The sequence below is a fragment of the Xenopus laevis genome, chromosome 4L, assembly GCF_017654675.1.
Source record: "Xenopus laevis strain J_2021 chromosome 4L, Xenopus_laevis_v10.1, whole genome shotgun sequence".
In the NCBI taxonomy this organism is placed as follows: Eukaryota; Metazoa; Chordata; class Amphibia; order Anura; family Pipidae; genus Xenopus; species Xenopus laevis.
This window is the reverse complement of record NC_054377.1, coordinates 122,328,313-122,343,191: the sequence shown is the minus strand read 5'-3', so window position 1 is coordinate 122,343,191 and position 14,879 is coordinate 122,328,313. Positions and strand designations below refer to the sequence as shown.

Below are 14,879 nucleotides of genomic sequence, written 5' to 3'. Positions count from 1 at the left end.
TAAATACCTTTTTAATATTGTCTAGCATAACTTTTGACTCCTTGAGCCCAAGGGGTAAATCACTAACCTCCAAAAATTCGCCAGCAATGGCTTTGCTCACAGCCCCACATTTAGCCAGGTGTAGATTTGCCAGGACAACGCAAAGCAAAGTTGCACTAGCGTTGCCTAATTTGCATATGTCGGGAAGTTAACGTTGAATGGACGTATATGTTGCAGCAAATACATTACATTACACAAGCCCGGGAAACCTTAATAAAAGAAAATAGAGTTGTTATATTGCCCTACACATGAGCCCAGTGTATAGTTTATGTGCCATATGTTAGGAAATGTAGGGGGGAAGCTGGTTACCCCAAATTTATGCTCTTTTGCAGCCTATCACCCTGAAAAAAGGAAAAGACGCCAGCGTTTTTTGGGAAAAATATTCAACTAAATTTTGAGGAAGTTCTATCTACTCTATTGCACTTCGCCTGGTCTGAGGTGGCGAAGGCAAGTCTGGCGCAAGAGGTAACGTTCAGTAAAATCTTAGTGAATTTGCGTAGTTGCGTCCATTTGCCAGAGCAAAAAATTCGGCAGACATTAGAGAGCGAAGTACCATTAGAGTCTATCTCCTTCGCTAGCGAAGTTACACCGGCGATCGTTAGTAAATCGGCGAAGTATCGAAATGACGTCACTCTGGCGAATTTTTATCAGTCACTTTGCCCCTTAGTTTGTAAATGCACTGGGGCACCAAAAAGGGTCTGTGTATTCACCTATGAAATCAAAGGACTTATAAAAATGTTATGACCTATGTCTGTCACTCATCTCCTAAAACATTACTACAACTGAACTCTATCAAAGAAGCTTTTCCTACTCAAAGAATGAATAATGCAGGCCAGAGAAATTTCTACAGACAGTTTAGTTGATTCTGTCCATCAGTATCGACGACTTCAGACTCCATCTGAGAGTTTCACCTGTACTTGCTAATTCTTTGGCACATGAACAGCATCATTAATATTAACCATATTCTCATTAAAAAATAAAGATCCTACATTCTCTTTGTTAGTAGAAGCTTGGTGTACACATTTCATTAGGTGCTCTTAGACATGACATAGGTTTGATATAAGGGAGTAAACACTTTTTTTTAATGAAAAAAAAAAAAAACTTTATTGGATAGAACATGTTTTCTATACACAGCCATTTTTATGTGGAACCACCATATCAGCAACACTACAGTGTCAAGTTGCCCGTTTTGTTCAGCAGGGACATTTAAACTTAACACAAGATTTAAAACTAGGATTTTGTGCAGAGGATGATTTAAAAAACAAAAACAATCAAAAACCCTATATTTAGAGGAAACTAGAAAGTGCCCCATGGTATAAAACTATTTATTTATCAGCTATTAAAGGGTTGCTAAACCACTAAGAAAAAAACAAGCTTATTACACCATTTACAGACTCTTTGGCCAGTGCTGCACTAAGCCTCAAATACAGATCTGTCTATATCAGTTCAGCAAAAAGTCATATCAAAATATATATACGGAATAAAATTCTGACAATTAGAGGAAGAGGCATTTTTCTATATGCTATAGCAAACAGTAGTTTCTCTGTTTCTTGCTTACAGAGATGGAAATTCAAGGGTATTCCACAAAAGCCACATTTTCTTCACCTGCAAAATAAATAAAGGGATGAGTTATAGTCCTGGAGAAGCAGAAAAAAAATTCAGTTGGTTTTCTTTATATATGTGGGACCACAAAAAGTGTAAAATCGGGGTATGTTTTGTAGTTTCGGCATATTGCCCCAGCCCCTTTCATTATTCTAGTTTATTACTAGCACCACTCCATTCCACAGCACTGTACTGGCAAACAGAAAGGAAACCATAACAAATGATGTAGTAAGTGCGACATGACATCAGAGGGTCTTGTCTATGAGAGCGTTCCCCATAATGGAAGGGAAGGCCTGTTACATCACAGAAACATCGCTGGAATAACAAATTGTCAAATGAGCAGTCATGGCACCTGATGAAATAAAGAAATACAACTGCTCTGCTGTCTGATATCGGGAAGGCCATCTTTCATGAACGCCATTGTAATTCAAAAAAAATCATGTTTAAATTATTTTTTAGTAGTTTAAGATATGGCAATCCAAACTACAGAAAGATCCTTTATCTGGAAAACCCCAGGCCCCGAGCATTCTGGATAACAGGCCCCACTGGTAGAAGGGAAGTGGACCAGTGACAGTGCATGACAGTGCACCTGGGCAGTAACCCATAGCAACCAATCAGTGATTAGCTTTTTACAGTCAGCTACAGGGTGAACACTAAAAGCAATCTTCATAAATATCATTTCACCTGGGTAGCGTGGCGGGAGTTCATATTTATCTTCAGGGCCGGCGTGCATAGGCTGACTGGGCAGTGGCTGATATCCTGCTGGGGGAGGCACAACCATGTTATATATTATTGGCATCCTTGGCTGCCGAGGGATCACATTGGTCACTGCCACAGTGGTGGTGGTTTGTCTCACAGTAACTCGACCTTTAAAGAAAAACAAAAACACAATTAGACGAGGTTTAGACTTTTCCTCCCTATGTCCTTGTACCACATATGTGATAATACTGGAATATGAGAAGCACAGATGTGACGTTAGGGAGTGAAGGACAGTGTCTCCAAGAGTTGCTATAAATTGATCAAGTTGAGCTGTTATTAAAAGTTTTGTTCTTGTATAATATTGGAACTAAGAGCAGAAATCCAGTTTGTCTTATAAAATCCAGCTCTTCTGATGCAGACAGTGCTATTATTTGTCCCTGAAGTAGAAATATTAGGGGCAGGTGGTGAGTATGGGTGCCATGGAGTCAGACATGACCCTGTGTGAGAAATAACTGGTATATTGGGAGAGTGCAAGGCATCCATAGAGGAGATGGAGAGGGCACAGATCTGAGAAGCCACAGGGAAGAGAAGGTGAGAGCATGGAAATCAGGGAGAGGAGAGGACAGAGATGAGGAGAGCTGCAGGGAAGAGAGACAAGGGCATAGTGTGTTAAAGCAACAGGAACACCAAAAAAATGTATCAAAGTAATTAAAATATGTACTGTTGCTCAGCACTGGTAAAACTAGTGTATTGGCTTCAGAAAGACTACTATAGTTTATATAAAAAAGCTGCTGTGTAGCCATGGGGGCAGCTATTCAAGCTGGAAAATGAGAAAAGGCACAGGATAGACACCATTGTATTGGAAAGTGCTTATCTGGTATGTGCTGTGTAACCTGTGCCTTTTTCCAGCCTGAATGGCTGCCTCCTTGCTACACAGTAGTTTTATTATATAAACTATAATAGTTTCTGAAGCAAGCACGCAGCTTTTACCAGTGCTACGCAATATGTTGGCACTATATAAATACATGTTAATAATAATACTAGTGCAGGATAACGGTATATTATATATTACTTTAAAGGAAAACTATACCCCCAAAATGAACACTTAAGCAACAGATTACAGTTTATATCATATTAAGTGGCATATTAAAGAATCTTACCAAACTGGAATATATATTTAAGTAAATATTGCCCTTTTACATCTCTTGCCTTGAGCCACCATTTTGTGATGGTCTGTGTGCTGCCTCAGAGATCACCTGACCAGAAATACTACAACTCTAACTGTAACAGGAAGAAGTGTGGAAGCAAAAGACACAACTCTGTCTGTTAATTGGCTCATGTAACCTCAGAAGTACAGTTTTCTTGGTTTGTTTGTGTGCACAGTGAATTGTACGATCCCAGGGGGCGGCCCTTATTTTTTAAAATGCCAATTACCTATTTATGATTACCCAATGGCACATACTACTAGAAAAGTATATTATTATGAAAATGGTTTATTTATATGGAGCAGGGTTTTACATACGAGCTGTTTTATGGAATTTCTTTTTATAGAGACCTACATTGTTTGGGGGGTATAGTTTTAAACACTTTAATTTTTTTTTTTTACTTTCCCTTTAAGGATTAAAAGGTCTCAAGAGTTTATCATGTTACATGTACTGTATATGGTTATGGATGTAAGAAGACAGCTCTGTTAACCCCCCAACACCACCCAGATTCCAGCGGGCCACGCCCCCCTGTTCCCCGGAGGTCTGCTTCCTCTATAGTTATGTCACTGTATACAGGAATTTACTTGATCCAAATTATTGCAAAATCCGTTGTGAATGTTTCCAGAAGAACAAGGAAATTTCATTCACATATGTTTCACTATTGAGCAGTGTGAGCCCCTGCGAGCACTTCCATCCAGATTTAATACATACATATCTGGAACAAACACTCTTTAGTTGCTCCCACTTATGATGAAAACTGCAAATCAATACTGTATATAAGGCAACACATTTTGAGAAATATTTATAGACTAGTAAAATGTATGCAACTCCAATTAACCCCATCCTACAGTTCTGCAAGTGAGTCTACATAACAATAGCCACCACCTGCCACCTGACTGTTACAAGATCCTTCTGAATTTCATTTCATTGTTTGCACGGCACTGTGTATATGACAAACATACTTCATATACTGTAGCTAAATACAACAGCTCAGCTATAGCACTGAGGTGCATGAATACACTGTTCCAGAGCTCATGGGCATCAGTATAAATAGTTTAAAGCAACACCTCTGCCCATTGTACTTACTGCCATATCCATAAATGCTGTCTAAAGCTGGCTAAAATCCCTGTATTTTTAAAGCTACAGCATCTTGAAAAATAGACCTGACACTTCATGGAGCACTGGAAATCAGGTTGCTGCCCGTTATTCCCTATTTTAGCAACCCGACATCTGGTAGATCCAGAGGATGAACGACTGCGTAACCCTAGTAAAACTGTTTCAAGCACAGCTCATAAACATGTCTGAAATAGGTTATTCAACATGCACTCTCCTTAATGCCTTGTGTACAGAGATGCAATTTATTTCTATAATACACAAGAACATGAACATCCTGTAAATTATATGCTTATAATACGCAAAAGCCATGAATATCTTGTAAATTATATCCTTATAAAGTTGACTAGTGATGTCATTAGTTATAAACAGTGAGGAGTGATGTCATTTTTGTCACATGGCTCACAAACTTGTGTATTATAATATATAAAGTACCCCTTGTTGTGATATAATATGAGGATATTAGAAGTAACCTTTGTGTTTCCATGACCTGTATAAAAGCACTCAGCCTTGGGCTTCGTACTTTTATATGATCATGGAACTCCTCAGTGACTTATAATATCCTTATATTTTACAATTGAATAGGGGGTACTTTATTCACTATATAATACACAAAAGCCATGAATATCTTGTCAATTATACCCTTATAAACGGTGAGTTCTGATGTCATTTCTGTCACAACTCACTGAAACGTGTATTATAATAAATAAAGTACCCCCTATTGTAAAATATGAGGATATTAGAAGTTACCTCGGAGTTCCATCACCTGTATAAAAACACTCTGCCTTCGGCCTCGTGTTTTTATATGGTCATGAAACTCCTTGGTAACTTATAATATCCTTATATTTTACAATAGGGGGTACTTTATTCACTATATAAACGTTACTTAGTGATGTCATCAGTTATAATTGGTGCTTAGTGATGTTGTTTCTGTTACGTGACTCACTCGATTTGACTACAGGTGACAAATACTTACTTCGCTTACGGCAGCAGATACAATCAAGGCAAGCGCTGAACAGACAACAGATGGATTTGCAGATGCAAGTGATAACTCCAGCTACAATTAAGATGACTGCCAATAGGAATAATCCAAGGACCACCCAAAAACTGTTGAAGGAAAATGAAGTCATTTCAGTAAATAAAATTGGCTCTCCATAAGCATAAAACATGCATGCAACACACAGCACTTGTGCTAAAATTGATTTAACTGTCATTTGAAGCATATGAGGACTAATGATAAAACTATGGCCAGTAGTCAAATGTGCAGAATGCTTGCCAATTGGGCTACAGTCAGTGACAGAAAATGGCTAACAGAGGCCCATAGCCAATTCATCCAACATTCAACATCTCCACTAGGCTTAAAGGGCACCTGTTGGACAAAAATATTATCCCCCAACCAAAGGTGCAGGCTAATAGAGCCCAGTTTGGGGTAACAGTAGTATTTTTCTTAATTGCCTCTGCTAGGACACTTGCACTGTGAGGAAGCACCCGGTGTGTCCGGCCATGTCATACACAGCGCATGTGCATAATGCTCTTCTGATGTCACGTGCATGGCGAGCAAGTCGCGGCATTCACTCATTATGCACGTGTGTGTCCCAACATGGCCGCTTGTACTGGGAGCTCCCTCCTGGGGCAGGTGGCCTAGCCCTGGCGGAGGGGCAATTTAAAAAAAAAAACAACCTACTGTTCCCCTAACCAGAGTCCGTGCTCTGTTAGTCGGCACCTTTGGTTGGGGATAATATTTGCTGTTTTTGCTTTTTAGATTTCCTTATGTGAAATGCCCACCTGCCACTGACAGAATGTACATGGTAGAAGTCAGAAAGGTAAAAGGATTCTTAAAGTGATAGTACTCCTTTAATCGGACACATCAAAACGTGTCACTGGGTGCAGTATCGGACCCACGGGCACTGGCGCTTTAGGGGCACGCACACACCCCAGTACAAGGAAGCACAAATCCTTATTATTGCTGTAGACCCTAATGTGATTTATTAGAGTATTTGAAGCCAAAATAATATTTTTTGTCCCATTGTCAAGACCTTTCATTATGCACTATTGCTGCTTTTAAACAGACATGTACATAGAATTGAGAGTCCCATCCTAACAAGGTTATGATATAGATTATGGTGCACGAGGCTCGGAATGTATCTTGGCCCTGTTGTCTGCATCCACCATTGTATTGTTTGTTAGGCTCAAAATAATCTCTATTTAATGTCACTTACTTGGTTAGTATGCATAGAAACTGGGATTGATCCAGGATAGGGACGATACTGCAAAACCTTTCTGTGCAGGATCCAGAGCAAGTGCTCAGTATGCAGACTTGTGCTTCATGGTAACGGAAATCAGAGCCAAAGTAGGGGGCGCAGTCCTCAGCCAGCACTACCAAAGGAACAGTGTTGTCAAAACCATAAAATATTTCTTGTATTATGCAAATATACTGTCAAATATGTTATTCTTCTTGGCAACAGAATACCCACAGCTCTCCCACATTTCTCTTTAGCTTTTCACTGTAAGTTAACATGAGCATAGTCATGTAAGCGATGTGGGTACCGATCCTTTCTTGCTTCTGAACTAACTTTATATTATCATTTATAATTGTGCTGTAAATGTTATCCTTCATTTAATGCAATTGAAATCTATATGGATGATGCCTCCTGGAGGGATTTTAGACATTTGGCTTGGAGTGCCCAATCCCATGCTGTGAAACTCCAGAATGTACAAGTGCTGGCACTGGCAAGTATTTCATATTTTCTGGGAAGATTTTGGGCTCTCAAAAAGCAGCTGGCTGGAATGTAATTAAAGTTGCGAAGAGAAAAACAATTCACACCAATTAGAATAAAAATCAACATCTCGCAATGAAATATTGTTCCTTAAACTGTTATTGCATTGCGAATTTTAATTGCGCACTCTTAGGAAGTGCTTTAAGGGGTAGTAATAAAGACTTTTTCAGTAAGAAGTTTTATTACATTTACTGCGCATTAGCTATAAAACTATAAAATTCGCAAATGGTCTTCCACTGTCGTAAGTGGTCGCTAAACAGTTTCCGGGTTCGCAAAAGCTATATTAAATTTGCACAAAAAAAAAAGTGTTCGTGCAAATGCATAACTTTTCACATTGCGAATAGTTTTTCCGTAACCGACTTTTATTACATTCCCCCGTTGTGTGCCAAAAGCCTATACATTGTTTAGATAACCTGATTAATAATGACTATTTCTCTTGCTAAGTGGGTGTGAGCTTGACTAGGCAGTGTCCTGGCTGTGAGTGGGGAGGGGGTGTTCTCTGCTGGTGTGTTTCCACCTGATTAAAGGTGGCCCTTGGTTTTCATTACACATGTTAAAAGCTGAATCATTAGATACACAGGTAGAAACAATAGAGTTTTACCTCTATCTGACAATTTAGCAGTAAACCCTGGCCATTATTTGGGTGCCTGCAAACTTTTCGTCTTGGCTGATAGATGAGCCGACTGATATCGAAGTCTTTTGCCAATATTGGTGGTCTCATCTTACGCCATACACGCACCGAATATCATACAAAACTTTGTTCTGCAGGATTGTGGGTGTATGGCCACCTATAGAAATGTACTTCAAAACACCCATGCGCCACGAAATGTCATGGAAACCACCTGTTTCTTATGTAAAAGGGAGTGATAAGAACACTCAGAGGGTCGCTTCACCGACGTTTGTAGCCTTTGAAAGCAGTTTCATTTACCAAAGATTTTAGCAGAGTATTTTCCCTTCAGAAGCAATGAATAAATACAACTTCTTGCATCAGAAATAGAAATGACTAAAAGTTACTCTACATAGCACAAGGAAAACAATCTAAAAGCGACAGTGTCCTTTCTTTTTTATCACTTATTTTTCCCATACAGTCTATCATGCTCAAAATATGAAGATTTAAGCTCACACGGCCAAAGGCAAATGCCCTCTCAGTCTTGATTTAAGGTTTTGGCTACTGACAGTCACTCTAGCCCATAACCCTCCTTTGCAGGTGTTACATTAGCACAGCTCTATGCGCCATCTGACTGGAATTTACACTTCTACATTAGCTGAAGGGAGGCAGGTTTGGTAGCACTGACAGGACCATCAACCCCACTATTACCATCTTATCTTATTCCTAGTAAGGAAAAGTAAAAGACAACAAAATGGCCTCTTTCAAAACAAAGTTTTGGTTTTGGGCAAACTTGGTCACATAGGGGTATAACTGGGAGTGGGAAGGGCAGGCTGGGGTGTCCCTCAGTAAGAAATGTAAACTTTGGTATGAATTCCTCAACACTATGACATTGCTGAATTGTCTGCTATTGTCACCCTTGCTCCAACCAGACCTGGGTTTTATGCTGCTTTGGATGCACATTTGGATGCACTGATTAAAATCATACCAAAAAAGTGTTTTAAAGGAATGACAGTATACTGTACTGTTTCCGTGCACTGGTAGAACTTTTGTGTTTGGTTTAAGAACACTACCAAAGTTTATATAAACAAGCAGCTGTGTAGCCATGGGGGCAGCCATTCAAGCACAGGATACACAGTAGAGAACAGATAAGCTAAAGAATACCATTGTATACTACAGAGCTTATCTGTTATCTGCTTTGTATTCTGTGCCTTTTCTCCTTTTTCAGCTTTGGATTGCTGCCCCAATAGCTACACGCAGCTTCTTTAAATAAACTATAGTAGAGTTTCTGAAGCAAACACACCAGTTGTATCAGCGCAGTGCAATTGATACATTATATTTTCTTTAATTTTTTGGTGTTACTGTTCCTTGAAGGAGGAGATTGTGCCCAAGAACAAAATGTACCCATTTCCTGCCAGCTCTGGGCCTTATAATGACAAACAGGAGTAACACGAACGCCTGTGTTTTACTGTACAATAAGGAAATTGCTTCTACGGAGTTAATAAACCCCATTGCTATATCCATTACACTTCAGAAGGTGCAGCTACAGAACCGGTTGTTTGCTACTGGCAGAATTGGGGACCGATGAAATTTAATACACATGAATACAGATCATGTTTGCTTTTGTGGGTATGGCAGACAATACACTATAATACAATTAAGTTGGTAACTTAAGGGAGTCACAGTCACTAACACACCTATTATTATTCAATTATGTAATTCATGTGTTATGGCTGGTATAAACAATTTTGAATGCACTGAAATTAATCTGGACGCTAGTTTAGGCTATAAAAAGTCCTGACCCAAGGGGGAGTACTCTTCATATCTGGATGAGTGAATCAATGCAATTAGCCCATCCATATGGATGAACACGTACCACTAATATTCAGCTGATTTGTTGGATACTCTCACCTTACCATGTGTGTCTCCAACCTACAAGTTAGGTATGTGCCACCCTTTCCCCCAAACATACTGGCCAGGCCTGTAAAATACCTGTCCAGGTGCCAACCCTAAAGTTGGATCAGCAGGAGATCAGTGCAGAACTGGCAAATTGCTATTGCAAATAAAATGTATGCACAAAGCATGAAGTGTGATCTCTTGTGTGTTCTACCAGAATAAATGCACAAATTCACTCAGTATATAGAGTAGAGAGGCAGCAGTATGAACCCTGAAGCCTCTGTTCCAAATCCAATTGCTGGTTACCGTATTTATCTGTCTGGGTGCAAATTGTGGTGTTATAAAGTTTATTTCTTGGTTTGCCTCCTTGATAATATAGAGAGAATACAGATTAAAGTTAGAGCTTAGCTTCCTGTTTTGTCATTTCATGAGGTTAACTGGCTAGAACACGAAAGAAGATTGTTAGAATCTCTTCCATGCTGCCACCATTATGACTCCATGGCCTGTAGACCATTTTACATCTATATCCTACTGCAAATACTAATAAAATGCTGCTAAACTAGGGGCTGCTGAGATTGTTTTTCTTTTACTTCCCCCAAAACCTAGTAAAAATACGATGCAGGGCTAGTGAATAGCTGCTTTACTGGAAGGGTCATGCACTTACCACCCATGTTCTCTGGATAGGAAATAAAATGTACTACCCTACGATGACTGGCCTGCTAGAAAATACCGTAACCCCTTCATTTCAAGTTCTGAATGCAAACGTGTATGTCACTCCATGCATGTAAATGTGATCATTAAATTTAGGGGTTTAGTACTGCCTCCTAACCAGTTAATATTGGTTTGGGGGTCAGTATTAAAGATTAAGAAGGGCCCATATTTACACAGTTGGCTTGCCCCAGAGCAAAACGATTTTGAAGCTAAACTCTTAGTGAATCTGGCTTGTCCCTAATAAAGTCTCTGGTGGCAATACATACAGAAGGATAACAGCCAAGCAGACAGAATAAGGACTGGAAAACACCTTTCATGCCCCTCCAACATGTCAAAACTAGACAGAACAATGTCTTGTCCTTGAAGAGACTAGCTAAGCAGCAGACGATTACAAAATATTCAATAAGATCTGGAACTCATGGTTCCAGGCCTGGACTGGCAATCTGTAGATTTTCTTGAAGACAAAATCGGTAAGCACTCTGTGATCCACTCGTATGTAAAACGATAAACTTTATTTCAGCAAGTTAAACCATCAAACGTCCTGACGCATTCCGTATCCACGATACGTAGTCATAGGCGAGTGGATCACGTGGTGCTTGCCGATTTTGTCTTCAAGTGTATCTCACTTTCAGCTACGGGTTTGGGGAGATGCACCCAGGCCACTGGTCTAATTCGGTAAGTGCGTTCCCCCTTTACAATAATCATGCCTTTTTAAAGCGTCAGCGAACCCAGAAGCGTGGGACCTGGGGTTTACACACCCGGGTCATCGTGGACTAAGGGTCAGCTATTTTTGGAGCAGTTATTGCTATGTTATGACCATTCAAAAGGATTCTATTTTAGAGATCATAGGAACGATTTACCAATAGTGATTGCCACTCTTATATAAGGAATAAGGCAGAGACAGATTGGTTTGGTTAATCTCTATAGAGTCTAGCAAATATCAATTGGGCTGCTGTGAAATGTTATAGACGGTCACTATTTTTTTTGAAACACCATTTTAAATCTCAGTCCAAACCTGCATGGCTCTGTTACAGTGTTGGCTGTATAACTGATAAACATTTCCCTGTGAATTGTGTTTTTGTCTGTGATCACATGAAAATCAAGAATTAAAACAGTTCAAGATAAACGGATTAATGCACACATTATTTGATACAGAGAAACAGAAGGACATGTTGGGGCAATGTACCCAAGGTGAACAGCAACACTTCTCAGCAGGTTCCCCTTCAATACAGTGAACCTTGCACTGGCTCTGACAAAACCGACTGTATCAGCTCATGATAATCTGCTCTTGGAGAGACTCTTCTTTGTCTGCTATAAAGTGCATGTCCTAACAGATGCTGCTTTACAAGCCTTGGCCCATAGCAAGGTGCTTTTCACATTCTGTATGTGTACACACAGGCATTACAGCACCTGCTTGTTGAACACTGCACCTGGGTTACCAGGAAGCTCTTAGGGCAATTTTGGTCTCCCATTGACACCATTTTATCCAAATAGTCCACATTTTTAAAAGTAATTCCCCTTTTCTCTGTAATAATGAAAAGGTACATTGTACTTGATCCAAACTAAGATATAATTAATCATTATTGGCAGCAAAACCAGCCTATTGGGTGTATTTAATATTTAAAGGGATCCTGTCATGGGAAAACATGTTTTTTAAAAAAAAAAAAAAAAACATCAGTTAATAGTGCTGCTCCAGCAGAATTCTGCACTGAAATCTGTTTCTCAAAAGAGCAAACAGATTTTTTTATATTTAATTTTGAAATCTGACATGGGGCTAGACATATTGTCAGTTTCCCAGCTGTCCCCAGTCATGTGACTTGTGCTCTGATAAACTTCAGTCACTCTTTACTGCAAGTTGGAGTGATATCAACCCCCACCCCTCCAGCAGCCTAACAACAGAACAATGGGAAGGTAACCAGATAGCAGCTCCTTACCACAAAAGAACAACACTCAATAGTACAATCCAGGTCCCATTGCGAAACATTTAGTTACACTGAGTAGGACAAACAACAGCCTGCCAGAAAGCAGTTACATCCTAAAGTGCTGGCTCTTTCTGAAAGCACATGACCAGGCAAAATGACCTGAGATGGCTGTCTACACACCAATATTATAAATAAAAAATACACTTTCTGGTTCAGGAATGACATTTTATATTGTAGAGTGAATTATTTGCAGTGTAAACAGTGTAATTTAGAAATAAAAACAAAAATCATGACAGGCTCCCTTTAAGCAAAGATCCTAGCCTGATTAGGGTGAGATGAGCTAAAAGGAGCCAAAAAGCCCTTCACATACAAAACATGCATCAGGCCTGAAAACATAAGGTATTTTTGATATAAAGCGAGCGCTATGTATATGGGATGAGGCAAGTACATACCTTTTGTTTTCAGAAGGCCTTATGTTTAATATTTAAATGAATTTCTAGTAGATTTAAGGTATGAAAAGCCAAATTGTGAAAAGATATGTTATCTGGAAGACCCCAGTCTCTGAGCATTCTGGATAACAGGTCCCAAAATTGTACTAAGCTGAAGAAAGAGGCAATGAAGAGGTATCCCCTTTTGGGTATAAGAGCAGGGACCACTAAGGGAGCTAGCACACAGGTAGATTCGGGGAGATTTAATCACCTGGCGACTAATCGCCTCTTCTGCGGGGCTACAATCGCCCCGAACTGCCTCACGAGGAAACTTGGGGCAACTTTGGAAATCGAAGTGCCACAAGTGCTTTGGCGCTGGCGTTTTCGCATTATAGCAGGCGGAAGGCAGTTCGGGGAGATTGTCGCACCGCAGAAGAGGCGATTAGTCACCAGGCGACTAAATCTCCCGAAACTGCCCATGTGCTTTAACCCTAAGAGGTACCCCTTTTGGGTATACAGGTGGGGTCCACTAACAGTTAACCCTTTTTGGTAACTTTCTTACAGTAGCATTATTATTATCCTTTATTTATATAGTGTGGCCATTTTCAGAGATTACACATCAGTCACAGGAGAATGAAAGACACCATTGTTAACAGAGTTAAAAGGTAAATTATAATTGATGGCAAGAACAGTGTTGGCAAGCAGTATGGCACACCCGCAGGTGCATGATGAGAGGTGATAAACGACACGATTAGCAGCAGCACATAACTGTGATAGAGTTGCCACTTTTATTGAAAAATAAACCGTAGGCACCTCTGAGTTCTATACACAGCATAATAAGCAAAGAGTACAGACCAGGCCTGAGTAATGTAAAGAGCACTAAATGTACTAGAACCACTCCTAGTCCTAGTGACATGGTAAAGAAGTCTTAACCCTGTAGTTGCCTGTAACTATGTAGCGTGTTGATCAGTGTTCACAGTCAGAAAAGATCTGGAGTGAATTTGCTCAAACACCCTGTTTTTACTCCATACCGTGAGCAAGGGGCCCCCTTTGTGGGGATACACATTAAAGGTACAGGATTTCCTATCCTTGTACAGACACAATCAGATACGCAGCAAACTCTCTATCCCACCCCCTTTAGATCAGAGGCGCACATGTTGCGCCATGCGCAGAAATAACACTATTCTGTTCCGAGCATCGCTTGGAGAATAAGAGACAGACCTGCCGGCACGGGGATCAGGCAAAGGAGGAGCGAAATCGACGCTACAATCATGGGCTTCATACTGCAACTTCTCCTCGCTGATCGCTGTCTGTAGGATAGGCGTGCGACTCTGTACTGAACCCAAGTGCAACTCCCACTCCCCAGCGCTAACCAGACACACGCCTGGGGGAGGGGCTAAGGCTCAGTTAACCCTGTGACGCCCAATAGGACTAATAAAGGCAACACATCCAGTTCCAGTACAGCTGGACTCAAAAACATTTTTATGCATTAGAAGGATACTGTATACCTATGTTATTAATGCAGTTTAATTATATTTATAATATTTATCAACATTTAGGACTGTCCTCACTTTCCTTCTTGTGAGCTGTTGGACTTTAATGTTAAGGTGTTTTCACATTACTTGATGGCAGTGATGTTTACTGGGCCTCACAGTATATCACAGTATCATTTACCACTTAGAATTCAATAAGTTGACTTGTTTTACTAATTTATATATTTAAATAAAAGCTCTGCCAATCCCTCTGCCCTTCGGTGTCCCCTGCAAGTAGGGTTGCCACCTTTTCTGGAAAAAAATACCGGCCTTCCTATATATTTATCATTTTTCTCTATTAATAACATTGGGATCAACCCAATACCGGCCAGGTGGCAACAATACCTG

The 14,879-nt window shown here is 40.0% G+C and overlaps 1 protein-coding gene across 1 annotated transcript; it reads right to left on the bottom strand.

The window, feature by feature from the left end:
* Positions 1-1,114: 1,114 nt before the first annotated feature.
* LOC100137672 (protein shisa-5) lies at positions 1,115-14,379 on the bottom strand. Its single transcript, XM_018258921.2, has 5 exons — positions 14,221-14,379; positions 6,878-7,034; positions 5,635-5,765; positions 2,326-2,508; positions 1,115-1,644 (listed from the first exon to the last, which is right to left on the bottom strand). Exons 1-5 carry the CDS (start codon positions 14,279-14,281, stop codon positions 1,610-1,612), a joined length of 567 nt encoding a protein of 188 aa, XP_018114410.1. The 5' UTR covers positions 14,282-14,379; the 3' UTR covers positions 1,115-1,609.
* Positions 14,380-14,879: the final 500 nt, after the last annotated feature.

Coding starts and splice junctions, on each gene's coding strand:
- LOC100137672 (XM_018258921.2), bottom strand. CDS start 14,281: ATGAAGCCCATGATTGTAGCGTCGATTTCGCTCCTCCTTTGCCTGATC. Junction 7,035..14,220: donor CCTGATCCCCGTGCCGGCAG/GTCTGTCTCTTA, acceptor TTCCTTTGGTAG/TGCTGGCTGAGGACTGCGCC. Junction 2,509..5,634: donor TATCTGCTGCCGTAAGCGAA/GTAAGTATTTGT, acceptor TTTTCTTTAAAG/GTCGAGTTACTGTGAGACAA.